The sequence below is a fragment of the Neoarius graeffei genome, chromosome 11 (genome assembly GCF_027579695.1).
Source record: "Neoarius graeffei isolate fNeoGra1 chromosome 11, fNeoGra1.pri, whole genome shotgun sequence".
In the NCBI taxonomy this organism is placed as follows: Eukaryota; Metazoa; Chordata; class Actinopteri; order Siluriformes; family Ariidae; genus Neoarius; species Neoarius graeffei.
Window position 1 is genome coordinate 29,463,793 of NC_083579.1, and position 22,328 is coordinate 29,486,120.

Below are 22,328 nucleotides of genomic sequence, written 5' to 3' on the forward strand. Positions count from 1 at the left end.
GTGCGTTGGGGGGAGAAAGATTACGTGCAAGTGAAAAGACCTTGGTCTGGGCAGGTCAAATTATCTACATCAATAATAAACAGCATGTTCTGATAGGATGTTCAGACAGATATCAAAGGTCATTTCTTATCAATAATGTTCTGATGTACAGCCTATTCTTAAGATAGAACACAGAGCAATATGTCCTTACGACAATAATGGAATTTTTAAACAATGTCTAGCTGACCAGAAGGTCATTTTTAACTGTTTCTAGCTGAACAGAGGGTCACAGAATAAATCCTTACAATTAAGAATAAATCCTTACAATTATTAATAATAATAATAATAATAATAATAATAAATCCTTTACAAATTGGCTGTCTAATATCTACATGGCATTTTCACTTTTGATGCTTCGCTTGAACACGTCTGAGCTCTGAAAGCCACAGGAAAACAAAAATAAATTCATCACATTCAAATTTTTATCACCATTAACACTATAACATCAACATTTAACTTCAATGTAGGCCTGTTTAAATGTTTTATCAGTTCGGATTTTTCTCCTTTTTTTCCCTCTATCAGCCAAAAACTGATAGAGGAAAGTGCTGCTGTTTGATCATTTTCGGCTGTAATTATGTGTAATTATGGCATCTATAGTTAACCGATGCTAACTATATACTTCTCTCATGTTAGTGACAGGAGTGTTAATGAACATCAGAGACATCAAAATGCCAGCACAATTCATTCCACATTCATATGTCGACAGGCTCATCTCCTGCTTCTACTGGGGGGGAAAAAAAGAGTGTCCTTTTGGCATATTTCTGAATGTTTAATTGCAGCACATTTATGCAAAATGCATAAAAAATGGTAGGTTTGGTAATAAAATAAATTATTATACATACAGGACACTTTTTTGATGGAATAAAAACATATATTCTATTCCCTTCTAGCAGGTTTCATTCATTTGGCTTGATAGCATGCAATATTGTTAGCATATCGCTTATCCTACGTGTATTCTGTCACTCTACCCAATGGAGAATGAGCATTGAATATCTCATCTCATCTCATCTCATCTCATCTCATCATCTCTAGCCGCTTTATCCTTCTACAGGGTCGCAGGCAAGCTGGAGCCTATCCCAGCTGACTACGGGCGAAAGGCTGGGTACACCCTGGACAAGTCGCCAGGTCATCACAGGGCTGACACAAGAGACACAGACAACCATTCACACTCACATTCACACCTACGGTCAATTTAGAGTCACCAGTTAACCTAACCTGCACGTCTTTGGACTATGGGGGAAACCGGAGCACCTGGAGGAAACCCACGTGGACACAGGGAGAACATGCAAACTCCGCACAGAAAGGCCCTCGCCGGCCACGGGGCTCGAACCCGGACCTTCTTGCTGTGAGGCGACAGCGCTAACCACTACACCACCGTGCCGCCAGCGTTGAATATGGTTTACGATATTGCATGGTTGTCAAGACAACATGACGTCACATGTCGTAGCTGATGTGAATATCCAATGAGACAGTTATCTGCTGTGCATGCGCGGAAGCATTTCTTTGTTCACCGGGAAAGAGAAAAATGCGTTGAACACCCGAAAGGCTACCAAAACTTCATTAGATATTCTTCACACATATTTACAAGAGAAAAACATACCAATGGACATTGAAAAACTGGAAAAGAGACATGTCAGAGATGTAAATCTTCCGCGTTAGCGAGCGACTGTGACAATTTAAACATGGCCGCCAGGTTTGCTTTGTTAAATACTGAAGATTTTTAGAGAATTTTGAAAGAGAAAGACGCATTGAACACCTGAAAGGAATGTATAATAATAATAATAATAATAATAATAATAGCTGGCTTTTTTCGTGGTATATCAGATATATTCCATTGAGCTAGCATGATACTGAACTCGTCTTCAATTTGTCCAATATCATGCTAGCTGAACTGAATATATCTGATATACCAAGAAAAAAAGCCAGCCAATATCATTTAAATATAATCAGTGTAAGCATAACTGTACATCCTAGCAGTGTAATATCACACAAGCCTACACTGTATAAACAGTACACATGAATGAATGCTGGACTGAAACACCATTATAGGTTAAAGGGTCAGAAGACCTAGTGGATGTTCATTATGTCTAACTATTACAAATATTTTAAGTTCGTTTCTTAGACAAGGATATTTTTTAAGCTTGTTACCTCGTTAACAGTTTCGGCGAGAATCTCCCGCCTTCTTCAGAAACCAGATGTCGAGTGGTGACGTGCCTTATCAGCTGATGTTGCGTGCAGGAGGCGTGAACGTCCCGCCCAATTTGACAGGTAGTCCACGCCTCCTGCTGTCAGGTCGCTCCTCCAGGACGGCGCTCCAGGTGTGTGACAGTGCATACGCTCCCTCGTCCCGGTTCATCGTCCTCTGCGCCCGCTTGCGTATCTCCACTGCCTCTAAAATCCAACGCTGGAATCTATTTTCTTCAGCGCGAATGACTCTGGCCTCTTCCCAATTCATTATGTGATTTTGCCGTTTGCAGTGGTCTGAAATGGCTGATTTTAGGTTTTCTTGGTGTGCTTTTTCTTTTTCGGATCTTGTGAGTCTTCTTGTTGTTTCTTTTTCACATTCTAATTGGTGTTCTTTCCTTCGAGTATGGAAGCATCTGCCCGTTTCACCAATATAGACTTTATTACATGAACGGCAAGGGATTTCATAGATGACGTTGCATTTATTGTCCAGTTGTATTTTGTCTTTGGGGTGAACTAGCAGCTGTCGGAGGTTCTTGTATGGTTTGACCGGGGTGTTGATGTGGTATTTCCTCATGGATCGTTGGATGCGTTCTGTGACTCCTTTTATGTACGGTAGTGTGACAAAGCCCCAGTTTGTTTTTTCGGTGTTTTTTCTTGTTTGTTTATTTTCTTTTATTTGTGTCTGTAATTTCCCTTTCCGAATTGCCCACGGTGGATATTGGCAGTTTTTTAATGCCTGTTGGATGTGTTGTTCCTCCTCCTGTCTGTCTTTCTCCTCCGTGATGTTCTGTGTTCGGTCGTATAGTGTTCTGATTACTGACATTTTGTGTGCGATGGGATGTTCAGATGTCCAGAGAAGATATTGGTCGGTGTGTGTAGGTTTTCTGTATGTTGTAATTCTAATGTTCCCTTCTTCTGTGTGGTGTATTTTTAAGTCCAAAAAAGCTATTGTCTTGTCCGTTTCCTCTTCGTGTGTGAATTTGATGTTGCCTGTCTTGTCTATGGAGTTTAAATGATCCGTGAGTTGTTGTGTGTGGCCTCTTTTGGTTATTTCGAGAATGTCATCAACATATCTTTTCCAGAAGATAGGTTTGCAGTCATCCGGTGCTGTTTCTATGGCTCGGGTTTCCAGATCCTCCATAAAAAAGTTGCATAGAGTGGCAGATAGCGGGTCCCCCACAGAACACAGAACATCACGGAGGAGAAAGACAGACAGGAGGAGGAACAACACATCCAACAGGCATTAAAAAACTGCCAATATCCACCGTGGGCAATTCGGAAAGGGAAATTACAGACACAAATAAAAGAAAATAAACAAACAAGAAAAAACACCGAAAAAACAAACCGGGGCTTTGTCACACTACCGTACATAAAAGGAGTCACAGAACGCATCCAACGATCCATGAGGAAATACCACATCAACACCCCGGTCAAACCATACAAGAACCTCCGACAGCTGCTAGTTCACCCCAAAGACAAAATACAACTGGACAATAAATGCAACGTCATCTATGAAATCCCTTGCCGTTCATGTAATAAAGTCTATATTGGTGAAACGGGCAGATGCTTCCATACTCGAAGGAAAGAACACCAATTAGAATGTGAAAAAGAAACAACAAGAAGACTCACAAGATCCGAAAAAGAAAAAGCACACCAAGAAAACCTAAAATCAGCCATTTCAGACCACTACAAACGGCAAAATCACATAATGAATTGGGAAGAGGCCAGAGTCATTCGCGCTGAAGAAAATAGATTCCAGCGTTGGATTTTAGAGGCAGTGGAGATACGCAAGCGGGCGCAGAGGACGATGAACCGGGACGAGGGAGCGTATGCACTGTCGCACACCTGGAGCGCCGTCCTGGAGGAGCGACCTGACAGCAGGAGGCGTGGACTACCTGTCAAATTGGGCGGGACGTTCACGCCTCCTGCACGCAACATCAGCTGATAAGGCACGTCACCACTCGACATCTGGTTTCTGAAGAAGGCGGGAGATTCTCGCCGAAACTGTTAACGAGGTAACAGGCTTAAAAAATATCCTTGTCTAAGAAACGAACTTAAAATATATATTGGTCAGAAGACCTACCAGGAAGTCTATTGGATCTTCTGGTCGGAGCTCACAGATCTCGAGGCAGCCTCGTATCACAGTGGGCAAGACGCTGTTCATCAAATATTGCCTGAGAGGAGCTGATGCTACCATCAGCGCAACCTCTTCCTGTCGCCTCTCTTCCTCCAGACTTCGGTTCTGACAGAAACAAACATACAGACAAACATAAATAACAGTGATAACAGGATCATTTTATCGAATATTTTCATTACACAAAAATAAATGTAAATATAAATTGATTACAATTATGACTTGTTTTTTCATTCGTAAAAATTGTTAGTGTTAGAGAATTGCTGTGGTATAAATACAATAAAACACTGAGAGGAAATGTTATTTTGCAGTATGAACACTAACTCGGCTTAATTCAACTGAAGAAGATAAAGTGCAGTCTTTGTAAACATCTAAGAATCAAGCTCTATCCTTGCCTGCTGAGAATCCTGGTTATTCTTTTCATCCCTAGAAAATAAATCGAGGCCCCCGTGGAGTGTGTGTGTTCGTACCCATTCCTCCTGCTGCTGTGCCCGCTGCTCCTCTTCTTCCTTTTTGCGCTTGGATTCAGCCTGGCGCGCTTCCTCCTTCTCTCTCAGTCTGATTTCCACCTGCCTCCGCTCTTCCTCCAAATCCTTTATGGTGGGGCCATAGTTCCTGGCCTTCCCCACACTCTCTATCATCTTCTCAATCACCAGGACATTCTCCAAGTCATCACTGTTAATCTCTAGAATGGAGCAGAAAGGAGAGGCTTACATTGCTGAGCATGAAGTGCAATGGAAGAGAAAACACAGACTAGTTTCCCCTTTCCCGACTCCAGCGCCTTTGCTGTAACTACAGACACGTGATGAAGGAAAACCCAACACAAAGAGTTTTACTAAGGTCTTGAGCCACCAAAACTGATTCTGCGAGTTTCTGGAACTGTACTGGAACGATGAGTTGAAAGTAGCGTTGTAGTCAAGACCACCAAAACCGAGATCAAGTCATGATCGAGACCGAGACAAGACCAAGACTTTGAGGAGCTGAGATCAAATCAAGACCAAGGCAGGGTGAGACAGAGTCAAGACCAGGACCAGGCCAGTGTGTGCGAAGGGGGGCGGGGATGGGGAGGGGTGACAGACGTTAACAGGAAGAAAATTTTCAAATTAGCAATGAGTAACGTTATTGGCTGCATTTGAAGCAGGAAGTTTTACATCCAATCACAGTAACGATGTTAATAAAAAAATAAATCAAACAATGCACAGGCAATTTAGTGAAATTCCCACAGCTGTGGTCTTGACCAGCCTTGAAATAAAATCCTGAGTCCTCTCTGTCCAAGACCGAAACAAGACCAAGTAAACATGCGGTTGATTCTGAGACGAGACCGAGGCCTTCAAAAAATGGTCTTGACACCGGTTTCAAGTTCTACAACACGAGCTGGAAGAACAGTTTCTTCCAAAAAGTCTTCCCTCAGCTGGTGTTTAGAGGATGGTGCAGGAAAGCGCTGTCTAACACACCACTCCAAAATGTTTCATTGGGGTGAAATGTGGAGAGTGTGAAGGCCAGTTTCATCATTTTCATCCTCAAGCTATTCACTGAGTCTTCCTGGAAGAGACCACTCCCATCATGTCCCAAACTGTATACCGTACTGCTTTATGAACTAATATGTCAGGACACTTATTTAGACCACAAAACTTTATGTTACAGGTCAGAATTGTAGGTCAAGTGGAATTTTTCAACCTAGGTCAGAATTTTTAACCTGGTTCATAATTTGCTACTTGCATTAGGGAGACTTACTATATCTAGGGTTAGGTTTAGGGTTAGGATTTGGGAAAACTTTGTATTTTAAGCTACTTGATGACGTAATAAGACTGGACTCATTAAAAAATTTAAAAAATATTCCATCCTTCCATCGCAATCATCGCTGATCTAGTGGTTAAGGTGTTCAGTTAAAAATCAGCAGGTTCAGAGTTTGAATCCTGGTTACAGTGGTGTTTGAAAGTTTGTGAACCCTATAGAATTTTCAATATTTTTGCATATGAGATGAGATAATAATAATAATAATAATTTCAATTTATATAGCGCCTTTCACAAAACCCGAGGTCACTTATGATAAATATGAACTAAAACATCATCAGATTATCACACAAGTCTTAAAAGTAGATAAAGAGAACCCAGTTAAACAAATGAGACAAAAATATTATACAACCCTGATTCCAAAAAAGTTGGGACAAAGTACAAATTGTAAATAAAAACGGAATGCAATGATGTGGAAGTTTCAAAATTCCATATTTTATTCAGAATAGAACATAGATGACATATCAAATGTTTAAACTGAGAAAATGTATCATTTAAAGAGAAAAATTAGGTGATTTTAAATTTCATGACAACAACACATGTCAAAGAAGCTGGGACAAGGCCATGCACTGTGAGACATCCCCTTTTCTCTTTACAACAGTCTGTAAACGTTTGGGGACTGAGGAGACAAGTTGCTCAAGTTTAGGGATAGGAATGTTAACCCATTCTTGTCTAATGTAGGATTCTAGTTGCTCAACTGTCTTAGGTCTTTTTTGTCGTATCTTCCATTTTATGATGCGCCAAATGTTTCTATGGGTGAAAGATCTGGACTGCAGGCTGGCCAGTTCAGTACCCGGACCCTTCTTCTACACAGCCATGATGCTGTAATTGATGCAGTATGTGGTTTGGCATTGTCATGTTGGAAAATGCAAGGTCTTCCCTGAAAGAGACGTCGTCTGGATGGGAGCATATGTTGCTCTAGAACCTGGATATACCTTTCAGCATTGATGGTGTCTTTCCAGATGTGTAAGCTGCCCATGCCACATGCACTAACGCAACCCCATACCATCAGAGATGCAGGCCTCTGAACTGAGCGCTGATAACAACTTGGGTCGTCCTTCTCCTCTTTAGTCCGCATGACACGGCGTCCCTGATTTCCATAAAGAACTTCAAATTTTGATTCGTCTGACCACAGAACAGTTTTCCACTTTGCCACAGTCCATTTTAAATGAGCCTTGGGCCAGAGAAGACATCTGCACTTCTGGATCATGTTTAGATACGGCTTCTTCTTTGAACTATAGAGTTTTAGCTGGCAACGGCGGATGGCACGGTGAATTGTGTTCACAGATAATGTTCTCTGGAAATATTCCTGAGCCCATTTTGTAATTTCCAATACAGAAGCATGCCTGTATGTGATGCAGTGCCGTCTAAGGGCCCAAAGATCACGGGCACCCAGTATGGTTTTCCGGCCTTGACCCTTACGCACAGAGATTCTTCCAGATTCTCTGAATCTTTTGATGATATTATGCACTGATAGATGATGATATGTTCAAACTCTTTGCAATTTTACACTGTCGAACTCCTTTCTGATATTGCTCTACTATTTGTGGGTGCAGAATTAGGGGGATTGGTGATCCTCTTCCCATCTTTACTTCTGAGAGCCGCTACCACTCCAAGATGCTCTTTTTATACCCAGTCATGTTAATGACCTATTGCCAATTGACCTAACAAGTTGCAATTTGGTCCTCCAGCTGTTCCTCTTTTGTACCTTTAACATTTCCAGCCTCTTATTGCCCCTGTCCCAACTTTTTTGAAATGTGTTGCTGTCATGAAATTTCAAATGAGCCAATATTTGGCATGAAATTTCAAAATGTCTCACTTTTGACATTTGATATGTTGTCTATGTTCTATTGTGAATACAATATCAGTTTTTGAGATTTGTAAATTATTGCATTCCGTTTTTATTTACAATTTGTACTTTGTCCCGACTTTTTTGGAATCGGGGTTGTACTTGGTCATTTATTTATTGAGGAAAATGATCTAATATTACATATCTGTGAGTGGCAAAAGTATGTGAAGCTATGCTTTCAGTATCTGGTGTGACCCCCTTGTGCAGCAATAAATGTAACTAAACGTTTCCAGTAACTATTGATCAGTCCTGCACACCGATTGGAGGAATTTTAGCCCATTCCTCCGTACAGAACAGCTTCAACTCTGGGATGTTGGTGGGTTTCCTCACATGAACTGCTCGCTTCAGGTCCTTCCACAACATTTCGATTGGATTAAGGTCTTTGACTTGGCCTCAGTGGAATCGGCACCTTGTTGTGGTGAGGCTGCTTGTGTGCCTCTGTGACCCTTAGAGCTGCACCGGCTGGAGTCTTTGACTCCCGGTAGGGCCTCCCATGCCGGATTGGTCGAAGGGTAGAGGCCAGACAAAGACTGATTCCCTGGTCCCCCAGGTTGGGGGTTTGGCGCAGGGTTAGCTACTCTGCCCTGTAAAAACTCATCTAGCTACCGAAACTCGCATGATATCCAACCTACAAAATGGTAGTGTTGCTCTGAGGGGGATGCCATCTCTTATGACTGCTCACAGCCAAAGCCTTCGGGACACTGTCAGCATAATGTCTCAGAGCCAACACCACCAACACGCTACCAATCCTGGTAGTATCAACAATCCAACCATCCATCCCGCGAGACCTTCTGTCCCAAGAACCCAGAAAAGATCACCCACTTCCACCTCTCACTCTGCCGTTGAGCTTAATAAAAGACATCCAGGAATCCGCCTGTTTAAAAAGGCCCTTTCCATAGCAACTTGGAACGTTACATCTTTGGTCAGCAATTCCAGCAAGCTCTACCAACTGCAGCGGACCTTCGAAGATTATGATCTCGATATCCTAGCTATTACAGAGACCCACATGCCGCACTGTGGAGAACATCTTCTTGGGAACGAATCACTTCTCATATACTCCGGCACCTCTGGCAGAAAGGAATACGGCGTAGGACTGCTCATATCAAAAGACCTTCGGAGCTCTCTCATCTTATACACACCATTCTCAGACAGAATCTTAACAGTCATTCTTCAGTCGTCAGGTCAACATCACAATTGTGGTTGCTTATGCCTCAACCGAGGTTGCAGAGGACAGGGAGAAAGAGAAGTTCTACATCGACCTAGAAAGAATACACCATGCCCTGCCGTGCAATGACATCCGCATCTTATTGGGAGACTTCAACGCCCGTGTCGGTATCGACTCTGACGCATGGCCAAATGCTATCGGCAAGCACTCTTTCCATCAGGAGAACAATGATAACGGCATCCGCTTTCTTGACTTCTGTGTCCTACAGCAATATGTCATCGGTGGGACCCTCTTTGAGCACAATAATATTCATAAAGCAACCTGGTTGTCTCCAAAAGGTGACCTGTACACCCAAATAGATCATATCTGCATCAACAAGTGTTGGAAGCGTTCTCTGCTTGACGTTAGAAGCTTTCGTGGAGCAGACATCAACACCACCCACTTTCTTGTGCGCTGTCGACTTCGTCTGAAGCTTTCAAGTAACAGGCGACAGAAACGACCCTCCTTACCCAATCTTGAACTCCTCCGGTCAGGAGAAAATGTGGATGATTTCCATCAGTCCCTTCGTCGACACTCTGTAAGTCCTTCTTGTGACGCATCCATAGAAGACGTCTGGTCTGGGACCGTGAATGCCTTCCATGCAGCCTCTCGCGAAACTCTTGGGAAAAGGCCCAAAAAATATCGTGATCAACACCTGTCTGTAGATACTCTGCGCTTAATCGAACAGCGCAATGAACTGAAGAAGTTGAGACCATCAAATGCTACACGCCTACGGTACTCAAGGGTTAATAAACTCATCAAGAAGAGCGTTAAGAACGATGACGAGAAATGGGCAGCTGGCATAGCTAAGAAGCTTCAGGACGCAGCAGACTCAGGTAACCAACGAGAGGTCTGGCAGAATATTAAAATTCTCAGCGGCAAGAAGAAAAAGAACCCCTCTACTGCCATAAGGGACAAAAACGGAAACCTCATCATGTCTCAGCATGGAAAACTTGCTAGGTGGAAGAGTACTTTGAAGACCTGTTAAACCCCCCTGCCATTGCACAATCATCAGTTCCCCCTGCCAATCCTGTCCTAGATGACTTCTTCCTTGACCTCCCTATGTACCCCCCAACACGCGAGGAGATTCGGAAAGCTCTCGCATGACTCCGCAATCACAAAGCGAGCAGTATTGACCAGATCAGCAACGAAGAGTTGCGCTCTGGTGGTGAGGCATCTTTAGACCTACTAACTCCACTTTTTGAGAAAGTCTGGAATCTCGAGAAAGTGCCTTCCGACTGGCTCAAAGGCGTTATCACTAAGATTGGAAAAAAGGGCGACGCGTCGTACTGTGAGAACAACCACGGTATCGCAGTACGTTGTACTGCTTCTAAGCTGTTTCAGATGATCATAATAATGAGACTGTCAGACGGTATTGAGTCCCTGCTGCGAGAGAATCAATGTGGCTTCAGAAAAGGTAGATCCTGTACAGATCAGCTGTTCACGCTCCGGATCTTAGAGCAAGCCTTGGAATACAATCTCTCATTATACATCAACTTCATTGACTTCAAGGCAGCTTTTGACTCTGTTGATCGCCAATACATCTGGTCTGCCCTCCAACATTACGGATTTCCTAAGAAGTATATCAGCATCTTCCAAGCCTTCTATTCCGATACCACCAGTGCTGTCCGCATAGGTGACACCCTAACGGACTGGTTTGACATAAAATCTGGAACTGGTCAAGGTGACATTCAAGCCCCTCCTATATTTAATATCGTGTTAAACTGGGTAATGGAGCGTTCTATGATGGAAAGATCTGTTTCCAAAGGCTTCCTACTCTAAAAGCGCCGTAGTTCGCGTCACCTAGCAGTGCATATCTCTGACCTCGACTATGCAGATGATATTGCTGTTCCTGACAGTTCTAGAGATGGGCTGCAAGAAGCCACCATCAAGATCTCCAACTTTGGAAGAGAAGCAGGTCTCCGAATTAATGCCAAGAAGACCCAAACTATGACCATTGGGAAGTTTCACAATCAACGGCCCTTTCCTGAAGATGAGATGCTAGAACTCACGATAAATGGCAAACCTCTGGAACAAGTGAACCATTTTAGATATCTTGGTTCTATAATTTCGAGTGATGGCTCCTTAGATAGAGAACTCAACACAAGGATCGGGCAAGCCTCCAGTGTCTTTAATTCTTTGAACAACATCTGGCATCATTCCAGGATCTCTATCAACACCAAGGTTAAGATCTTCGAAGGTGGTATCCTGCCTATCCTTCTGTATGGCTGTCAGACTTGGGCTCTGAAACAGCAGCAACAGGACCATCTAGAGGCTTTCCAGAATTCATGTGTCCAACAAATTTTACGACTTCGCTGATATGACTTCACGCCTAACAGTGAGCTGAGAGTAAAGACTGGTTGTTTACAGCTAAGCCTGAGGATCGCCTTACTTCGCCTATGTTACCTGGGACACGTAGCACACATGGACGGTGCAAGAATACCCAGGTACCTGCTCAGCTGGAGACCATCCCATGGGACACACTCTGTGGGTCGTCCTCGTGGATCCATAATCCGCTTGTTAGAAGAAGATGTTAAATTCCTTCTTGGCGAGGACCAAGATCTTCTTACAGCATGCCAGTTGGCAACGGATAGAAAAGTCTGGAGAAACCTCCTAAACCTCTTTATATGCGAACAGGCAGACTCTGGGTGACCCAGAGTGACCTTACCAACAACGACAACAACTTGGCCATTCCAAAACATTAACTTTATTCTTCTTTAACCATTCTTTGGTAGAACGACTTGTGTGCTTAGGGTCGTTGTCTTGCTGCATGACCCACCTTTTCTTCAGATTCAGTTCATGGACAGATGTCCTGACATTTTCCTTTAGAATTTGCTGGTATAATTCAGAATTCATTGTTCCATCAATGATGGCAAGCCGTCCTGGCCCAGATGCAGCAAAACAGGCCCAAACCATGATACTACCACCACCATGTTTCACAGATGGGATAAGGTTCTTATGCTGGAATGCAGTGTTTTCCTTTCTCCAAACATAACGCTTCTCATTTAAACAAAAAAATTCTATTTTGGTTTCATCCATCCACAAAACATTTTTCCAATAGCCTTCTGGCTTGTCCATGTGATCTTTAGCAAATTGCAGATGAGCAGCAATGTTCTTTTTGGAGATCAGTGGCTTTCTCCTTGCAACCCTGCCATGCACACCATTGCTGTTCAGTGCTCTCCTGATGGTGGACTCATGAACATTAACATTAGCCAATGTGAGAGAGGCCTTCAGTTGCTTAGAAGTTACCCTGGTCCTCAGAAATCTCCTTTGTTCATGCCATGATACACTTCCACAAACATGTGTTGTGAAGATCAGACTTTGATAGATCCCTGTTCTTTAAATAAAACAGGGTGCCCACTCACACCTGATTGTCATCCCATTAATTGAAAACACCGGACTCTAATTTCACCTTCAAATTAACTGCTAATCCTAGAGGTTCACATACTTTTAGAGGTTCACATACTCACAGATATGTAATATTGGATCATTTTCTTCAATAAATAAATGACCAAGTATAATATTTGTGTCTTATTTGTTTAACTGGGTTCTCTTTATCTACTTTTAGGACTTGTGTGAAAATCTGATGTTTTAGGTCATATTTATGCAGAAATATTAAAAATTCTAAAGGGTTCACAAACTTTCAAGCAGCACTGTAGGTAGACAGACAGACAAGAGAAAATAGTAGGGAGGTGTAGACAGAGAGGAAGTGGCTGGAAGAAAGAGGGACAAAAGAATCCATCCATCCATGTGCAGGGTTGCAGGCAAGCTGGAGTCTGTCCCAGCTGACTATGGGTGAAAGGCAAGGTACACCCTGGACAAGTCGCCAGATCATCACAGGGCTGACACAGAGACAAACAACCATACACAACTACGGTCAATTTAGAGACACCAATTAGTCTAACTTGCATATCTTTGGACTGTGGGGGAAACTGGAGCACCCAGAGGAAACCCACGCAGACAAGGGAAGAACATGCAAACTCCACACAGAAAGGTCCTCATCGGCCACTGGGCTCGAATCCAGAACCTTCTTGTTGTGAGGTGACAGTGCTAACCACTACACCACCGTGCCGCCCCAAGACAAAATAAGTGATGGAAAATCCCTTTTAAGAATTTTACATAATCCAAACTTTTCCCTAGGTTGGAAATTATGAACTAGGTTTAAAAAAAATCACCTAGTTTGAAATTTTTTGACCTTTAACATTTACTTGCCTCTTGCAGGAGCTCGACCTTACGTTCACACTTGCAGGTTATAACCCACTTGAACCCACTAAACGATTTATACACACTATGATTGTTTAACGTGTATTTATGTTTGATTTGACGCTATAGCCAAGGCTTCATACTTGCTTCACTGGCATTTAAGCAAAACAAACTCCTTATAAGCTGTATTTTTCTTCATAATGTCTCAATACACATTTACCAAGAGGTTGTATATAACAGGATAAAACAAAACCATAGTTAGAAGTTTATCCTCAAACAGTAAACAGGAAATAAAATGGGAAATAATTGTTGGTAGAAAGTAAAAGTTGCATAGAATTGAAAAAATCTCAACTCAAATGTCATGCTGTCTCTTTGAGGCCTACCTATATGCTCAGGGTCAATCTCCAATTCATCAAAGAATTTTAGCACAGTCTCATCCACTGAATTGTTTTCTCTGAAGGTGGCCAGACGCGGAAAGTACTTCTCCACAGAGTGTGATGTTCCCTGCACCACACTCTCAGGCAGGTTCAGCACACGTTCCTCCAAGAACTCATCCGTGGCATCCAGAAAAAACACAAACTCTTCACACACCGATAGACAGAAGAAAGAATTCAGTCAAGAGTGTTGGTATAAATACGGTAGCACTGGACAACTCTCTGCATTTACGTTCCCATAAATCTACACACCTGGGATGATTTCCTTGTTGTATGGAGGGATTTCTGACTGTTTACCTTTAGCTTGAGCAACCTCAGCTGTGCAATACAACAAACAACATTCAAACCAAGTGGAATAAATTCAATACTGTTCAAACTAAATGAAGGAATTATTTGTCCTACCACAAAATAGCTCTTTAGCTTGGTTGTATGTCTCTGGGAAGCCATCCAGGACAAAGCCTTGTTTTCTACATAGCTGAGTCTTCAGCTTGTCCTTCATGATTTGGATAACATACTGCTCATCCAAGTGGCCTGAATAAAGACATGGTATGTGTCCATTCAAGTTTTCATGTACTGATTAAGAATTCAGTTTGGAAAAAAATACTCCTTAAACACATGATTCTGGATCACTTCTCAAAAATTTCCAATACACAATTTTTATTGAGTGTTTCCTCAAACCTTTTAAGGGTTTAGAGTAGAGTGGGAACCCCCCCTTATGAGATATGTTACTTTCTTGTGAAGCAAACAGTTAATGTGCGTAGAATTGTTATCGTAGTCTTGAGTGATGATGAAATGAAGTAAAAACCAAGTAATGTAATTAGTATTTAGTTTTTTTTAACAAGAAAAAACGTGTACAAAGGGGGTATTTTGCCCCAGTAGTGGGGCAAAATGCCCCTAATGTGGGGTAAAGGTCCTCCAGCATGACAAAGCAATTTGCTTCATATATTAACAGCAAAATTACAAGATAAGCAGTTTATTATTTGTTTGATTATTTATTTATTATAGGCTACTGTAACTATTAGATCAATAGCTTACTGGCAGCTAAGTTTCCTAGCTAGCCTACATAAGCTAACTAGCTAACATTAGCCCACTGCTGCTAAATTGAAGTAATTTTTTTTATATTAAGTTCAAATATTTTGACTCAACCACCTAGTTAGTATGCATTTAGTAAAAAAAACAAACAAACAAAAAAACCAATCTATTTGATGGTCAGAACATGCTAACTACAAAATTATGATAGTAAGGAACGAGGTGGGCGGCACGGTGGTGTAGTGGTTAGCGCTGTCGCCTCACAGCAAGAAGGTCCTGGGTTCGAGCCCCAGGGCCGGCGAGGGCCTTTCTGTGTGGAGTTTGCATGTTCTCCCCGTGTCCGCGTGGGTTTCCTCCGGGTGCTCCGGTTTCCCCCACAGTCCAAAGACATGCAGGTTAGGTTAACTGGTGACTCTAAATTGACTGTAGGTGTGAATGTGAGTGTGAATGGTTGTCTGTGTCTATGTGTCAGCCCTGTGATGACCTGGCGACTTGTCCAGGGTGTACCCCGCCTTTCGCCCGTAGTCAGCTGGGATAGGCTCCAGCTTGCCTGTGACCCTGTAGAAGGATAAAGCGGCTAGAGAGGAACGAGGTACCCTGGGGGAGGAGGGTGTTACCTCACGGCAGTGGGGGCATTTTACCCCACAAGCTATGGCTCCCAAAAAAAAAAAAATCATCGTATTTTAAATATAATTATGTTTCCCATTAATAAGATGAACTCACTATCCACTGGCCTAACTGTTCATATAACATAGCTAATAACTGAGAAAACTTTCTTTTTTGGATTGCTGAAAATTATATAACCCCAATTCCATAAATTTGGGACACTGTGTAAAATGTAAATAAAAAAAAAAACAGAATATGACAATTTGCAAATCTTGGAAACCCTATATTTCACTCAAAATAGTGCAAAAACAACAGAAAATGTTGAAAATGAGAAATTTTATTGTTTTTTGAAAAATACATGCTCATTTTGAATTTGATGTCAGCAACACGTTTCAGAAAAGTTGGGAAAGACTGAAAAAGTCTTGTAACGCTAAAAAACTAATTTGGTTAATTGGTAAGAGGTCAGTCACATGACTGGGTATAAAAAGGCTGAGTCTCTCAGAAGTAAAAATGGGGATGTTAGGACTAGGACTGTTTTGGCCTCTAGAGGCCGCTGTTATTTCCTTTTCGTGTCATGTTTGTTTTGGCCTCTAGAGGCCGCCACTGTTCCTGTGTTTTGTGTTTGTGTTAATTGCCTGTTTAGTCCTGATTATTTTCACCTGTGTTCAATTTAGTTTGTGTATTTATACCCCCTTAGTTCAGTCCTCTTGTCACAGAGTCTTTGTGCTGTTATGTTTATCTCCAGTTTCCTCTGTACCGTGTTCTTTGTTTTGCACTTTGCCTTTCTTTTGGACCTTGTAGTTACTGTGTTTTTGGATCTTCTGAGCTTTGGTATTTTTGCCTTTTCTTTTCTGGTTTTTTGGCTTTTGTTTTGTACTTTTGGATTTTTTATTTTTTCCCTTATCTTCTGAGCGTTCTTTGGATTATTACTTTTTGGATTTTTTTGTGTATATATTGTAAATAAACCTTTTGATACTTTTTTCTACTTCTGCCTCACGCCTCTGCATTTGAGTCATCCCCATGGTGGGGGATTGCTGGATTATCACACCAACGAACCAGGTTCGAATCCCAGCAAAACCCTAACAGGGGAGGGGTTCACCGCTCTGTGAAAGACTGTGTAGACAAACGGTGCAACAATTTAAGAATAACGTTCCTCAATGTAAAATTGCAAAGAATTTGGGGATCACATCATCTATGGCAGTGCTTCTTAACCACTGGGCCGTGAAGCACCATCTACTGGGCCGTGAATTTTTTTTCAAGTTTGAAGCCAAATACAAAATAGTTCAGGATGTTGTGTCCCAAATCCGGTAGCTGGTTTGCTGAACATTTTTCAAGTGGAATAAACACATTTGTACATAAATTAAGAACAACAAGCCTTTATTTTTGTCACATTCCTCCTCTGCATTTGTGGGTAAATTATATGGATCTGTGATGCCTGGTGGAAGAGAAGAGCAGGGAGGATTGAGAATCGATTGGCTAGGGTTTGTTTGTTTAGACCTGATAGTAAAACTTGTAGTGTCCTAGCAACCATCGCAAAGATGGATACAAAAAGCCCAGAAATTCCTCCTTACCCAGGCAAAAACGATACAGGATTTATCTTGTGATGTCCTGATCCCCAGGTCTTTAACCCAGCCACATATAAAAAGCTGTACGGTTTCATGCTCTTCCAGGTTTTCATCTGTAGAACAATGTCTGCAGCACCAGGTAGTTTGAGATGTCTGGGAACTCAACAGACGGATAATTTTCCAACTCGTAATGAATGAATGAATGACTTTATTTAAACACGATAAGTTGATCAGCAGAGCTGGTGGGGTTGTGCATGTACAGATACAAATAATTACAAATACAAGACTAAAAATGTACACAATCTTAATAAATAAAAAATTTAAAAACTTTAAAATCTTTAATCCCTTTTGACTGAGAATGCCCTGCATGCAAGGTTTGGTTTCTGGCGCATCCATACAGTTTTAAATACAATACCTACATTAAAAAATGTTTTTATTGGATTTATTTAATTCCTGGGCTCCCATCTGTAATGGGGAGTGATGTTGCATCCCATTAATACACTTTACAGTAGATTATTAGATTGTAATAGAATAGATGTGCCAAAACAATTGAGGATCTTTTTTAATGGGCCCCGACTTGTTACAAGTATGAACAGGTGGGCCGTAAAGCAGAAAAGGTTGAAAACCCCTGATCTATGGTACATTATAACATTAAAAGATTCAGAGAAAGTGGGGAAATCTCTGTACACCAGAGATAAGGCTGAAAACTGACATTGGATGCCTGTGATCTTCAGGCCCTCAGGCGACAGTGCATTAAAAGCAGATGTGTGTCTGTAGTGGAAATCACTGTATGGGCTCAGGAACACTTCAGAAAAACATCTTCTGTGAAAATAGTTCATTATTACATCCACAAATGCAAGTTAAATGGGCGGCACGGTGGTGTAGTGGTTAGCACTGTCGCCTCACAGCAAGAAGGTTCTGGGTTTGAGCCTAGTGCCCGACGGGGGCCTTTCTGTGTGGAGTTTGCATGTTCTCCCCATGTCTGTGTGGGTTTCCTCCAGGTGCTCCGGTTTCCCCCACAGTTCAGAGACATGGGGTTAGGTTAACATGGGGTGGCCTTAGGCTGAGGTGCCCTTGAGTGAGACACCTACAGTAACCCCTAACTGCTCCCAGAGTGCTGTTAACATGGCTGCCCAGTGCTCTGGGTATGTGTGTGTGTGTGTGTGTATTCACTGTTTCAGATTGGTTAAATGCAGAGAGGAATTTCACAAGTGTACGTGTGACGAATAAAATTGTTGTTCTTCTTAAAACCATATATATATATATATATATATATATATATATATATATATATATATATATATATAACAATATCCAGTAACACTATGGGTACCACCTTTTCTGGGCCCGAGCTCTTTTATGATGGACTGAGGTGAAGTGGAAAATTGTCCTGAGGTCTGACGAATCAAGAGTAGAAATTCTTTTCAGAAATCATGGACACCACGTCCTCCAGACTAAAGGGCGCTTTCACACCACTAGTTCGATTATTTGGTCCGCACCAGGCAGTAAAATTGTTACATTGTAGCATACAGACTGCGTGTGGTCCGCATTCACACATGCAAACGAACCAAATTGGTCTGAATGACGTTTCGTCATCTTCTGGTGGAAATAAGCAACAATTTGGACTTTCACAATGGAGCGACACGTTCACACACTGTTTCTTGCGCTGGTCCTTGCTTTTTATATCGTCAACATTACCCATTTCTGGCAAAATATCAAGTTCCGGAGTGAGTCGCGGCTGCAGCTGGAGAACAATCTTCGGGTGTACTGGATTCGCCGAAGGTGTATAGCGCATCATTTCAGGCAGAGGAGACGCACTATTTTCACCAATGCTGTCCTGCTGATGATGAGACAAGCACCTTTCCAAAGACCCACAAGGTAGACTATAGTCTGTTAGCCTGACAAGCCAGCCGGCTTTTACTGTAGAATCTGTTATGCTGTAGGTTAATACAGGGCAATCTGAATTTCCCACTGACAGAATGCTGACAGAGCTGGAGCACGCGCGTGTGCCTGATGCCGCTGTTTACAGGACGTTATAATGATCACATTGTGTAGATACTCACATCATTATCGTTATAGTTATAGTTATTAAAATAGTTACTATTCTTAGTGTGGGCAGCCTTTTACATTATATCCAGTGTAGACACACCCACTTTTCAATGAAAAAATGTGCGTATTATACACCGGTTTTAACAGTAGCCTATGTAGTATGTGGGTGCAATCAGTTAATTATTGAAATTAAGTGATCAATCTCGTTAAATCAGTCTCATTAAATTTTGAAGGTCAATAATTAAAATGAATCAATCCCATTGAATCGTTTAATTTGACTCGTTTGAATTGAATCATACCATAGAATCAGTCTCATTCAGTGAATCATTCAATGAATCGTTTAGTGAATCGTTCAATGAATCATTTAGTGAATCATACCATTAATCCTGGATAAATTACCAGACAGCTAGATTATGGTATATTTCCAAATTATTATGATCACTTACCATATTACATAACATATGCACCCTTTCTGAATTCTTTGAGAAGATTGGGGACTTCACATATTGTTCACCAACAAGATGAATACACAGCTTTGATAATAAATGAATTTATTATACAAAGATAAAAAAAAATTATGGATAATCAATATATACAAGCAGTGAGGTGTATATACATGTGTGGTGTGTGTGTATGGCCTAGCTTGTGGCTAGCTAAAACAGTGTGTGTGTGTGTGTGTGTGTGTGTAGGACTTGACCATGTGTTTAGCCTCGTGTAGCTAACTACACGTGGTGGAGGCCTAGATTAGCCTTGTGTTGCTAGTGTGTGTTTGCTAAAGGGCCCTATGGCCTAGCTAAAGTGTGTTTGTGAAAGGCCCTATGGCCTAGCTAAAGTGTGGTTGTTAGGCCTGGTGAGGCCTACTGAGCACGTGTTGCTAAAGACAAAGGGAAGCTGTCTAAAGTGTATCAGGCCTGGTCAGGCCTGTTGAGCACATGTTCTCAGTAACAAAAAGATTCCACACTCATAACATTACCAAACTCACTGAAGCCTTGATAAGGTCAAAATGTATGATAAGGAAATGAAGGTGTTAGTCAGAATAAGAGAAAGAGAGAGAGAGAGAGAGAGAGAGCATGCACAACTTATTAAAACAATTGAGAGAACATAGAACCAAAATAAATCAACACGCTGCGTGTCTAACAGTGTAACAGATAAACCTGGGTTTAAATTCACACTATTTCAGACAAAAAGCAAATTCCTAAGACTATCCTAATTATGCCCAAATGCCAAAATCTTACTTAATCCTGCATTTAGCAAGATATGAAGAACTATTCGCCGGTGTAGTTTCGGGCCTCGCCGTGGGAGCACGTGAGCCGCTCGTGATGGAGGCGTAGAAAACTTTCGAGTCCAGCGGAGCACTTGGGTGGTTCCCGTGGAAAGCAGAGGATTCTTGGTCCGAACTTCAGCGTTCGTGAGGAAAAGTCTCTGATCAGAATAAGATGCACAGCGCTTTTGAGTTAAAAAGGATTCAATCGCTTCTTAACTTTTAACTGCCTGGGCTGCAGTCGTGACGTCACTTCTAATGCAAGTAAACCGGTTGTAACTCAAGTTGAGTTTAAAGATCGCGCGACTCTAGAGTTTACCTTTGCCAAGGGTAAGAAAGAAAATCGCGCTGAGTGATGGATCTTGCAAGAAAGAAGACGTCTTTTTGGGTGGAGAGCGCCTCTTTATACGTCCAGATTCATCGGAAGGCAGACGTGAGAGACAAAGATGGTGGAGCTTCCGCTTGGATTTATGCGTGCATGGCAGACTGACGTAGGTGATCCCGCCCACGCGTGACGTAGGTCACACGGAAGTTGCCTGGGAATTGTAGTCCTGACACAAGATGGCGGCATGATACCTACAGTCCCCCTTTTGGTCTCAGGGGTATGACGGAGTCGTAGCACTGAGAGCACTGCATCGTATCATCGCCGTGTCCATAGTCCTTGAGGTAGCCTTGCTCTGCACAGTCCATGGTGTCCTGCAAAGACTGTGTAAACTTGTGAGTTCCAGTAAGACAGTTGGAGACAGAGGCATTTTGGGCATATAATCACTATCTAACTAACTAGATCAAAACCACATCAAAAAAAAAAAAACACATTAAACATGAAACATGTAGTGTTTAATTTCTTATGCATAAAAAAAGAAAAGAGAAGAAATGAAGGAAGGAAAGAAGTATTAGTGTTTGGGTTGGCAAACCTAATCTTCTGGGAAGGTGATAGCAGTGGGTGGTCTGGCTAGAAAGCGTGCGCTACTGCGGCTAGCTGTCGGGGACACAGACCATCTTATCTAGCTAGGCGTGTAGTGTTATGTATGGGTTGCCTGGGCAGACCCAGTGGATGTCTTTAGTGAAGGTGCACATCTCCAAGTTTTGTGGATTCACAAAAGTGAGGATAGCACTGCCAAGACTATATGCCAGGTGTATTTGCGATGAATACACACTAGTAATAATAGCAGATTTTAGTATTTATCTACCATGTTATACTGAAGGGTTATTACTTCATTGGGTTGGTGAAGTCTGACCGGGAATGTTAGTGTACGCTTATGGTTGAGTGATGCGTACAAGCTAGGTGGACATGATGGGCCTAGCTGTCGTCCACCCCCTTTTGGAGTGAGGACTGTTCAAAAGGTTTGATTCGATTATCATGGAAATCGATATGAAAGCATTTGATTAGGCCTAGATATCCTAATGTGATACGCGACGGGGAACGGTTTTCCCACGATCGAAAGGTCTCGACCAGGGTGGTAGGAACTTCTCTGAGATTCGGGCGTAGTAGGCTTTGTGTCCTCCTACTCTCGAATTGAGATTCTTTTGGGCACCTGTAACGGTTGACTGTGGGTGGCGTCGTAGGTTGGCGACATGATGTGCGGTGTATGCAATCGCGACGCTCATGGCCTCTGGTTTGTATAGGAGATGCGGGGGAAGAACCGACTCTCGCCCAGTCATCATCCCAAAGGGTGTGACTTCAGTGGCACAATGAGGGGTGGACCGAATGGCCCTTAGCACCAAGGGAAGTTTCACGTCCCAAATTTTACCATGGTTTGTGATATACTTTCGCAGCATGTTCACAACGGTTTGAATGGCTCGTTCAGCCTGACCAGAGAATTGAGGGTGGTACGCGATATGGAATTTCGCCTCGACGCCTAACATGTTCCACAGCGCAGCCATTACACCAGCGGTGAAATGGGTGTCTGTGTTGATGGATAGAGGGAGATTTTTGCCACTAGGGGGAGTCGCGATGTCAGGTGTTTCGACACC

General features: G+C 42.2%; 1 protein-coding gene across 1 annotated transcript in view; it reads right to left on the bottom strand.

Moving 5' to 3' along the window:
- LOC132893800 (adenylate kinase 7-like) overlaps positions 1-22,328 on the bottom strand; it is a 62,400-nt gene that overhangs the window by 605 nt on the left and 39,467 nt on the right. Inside the window, exons 13-17 of the mRNA XM_060932935.1 lie at positions 14,247-14,375; positions 14,097-14,162; positions 13,794-13,991; positions 4,831-5,045; positions 4,310-4,468 (exon numbers count right to left, since the gene is read on the bottom strand). Of these exons, the coding sequence (XP_060788918.1) occupies positions 4,310-4,468; positions 4,831-5,045; positions 13,794-13,991; positions 14,097-14,162; positions 14,247-14,375 (767 nt within the window). The remainder of the gene's footprint in view (positions 1-4,309; positions 4,469-4,830; positions 5,046-13,793; positions 13,992-14,096; positions 14,163-14,246; positions 14,376-22,328) is intronic.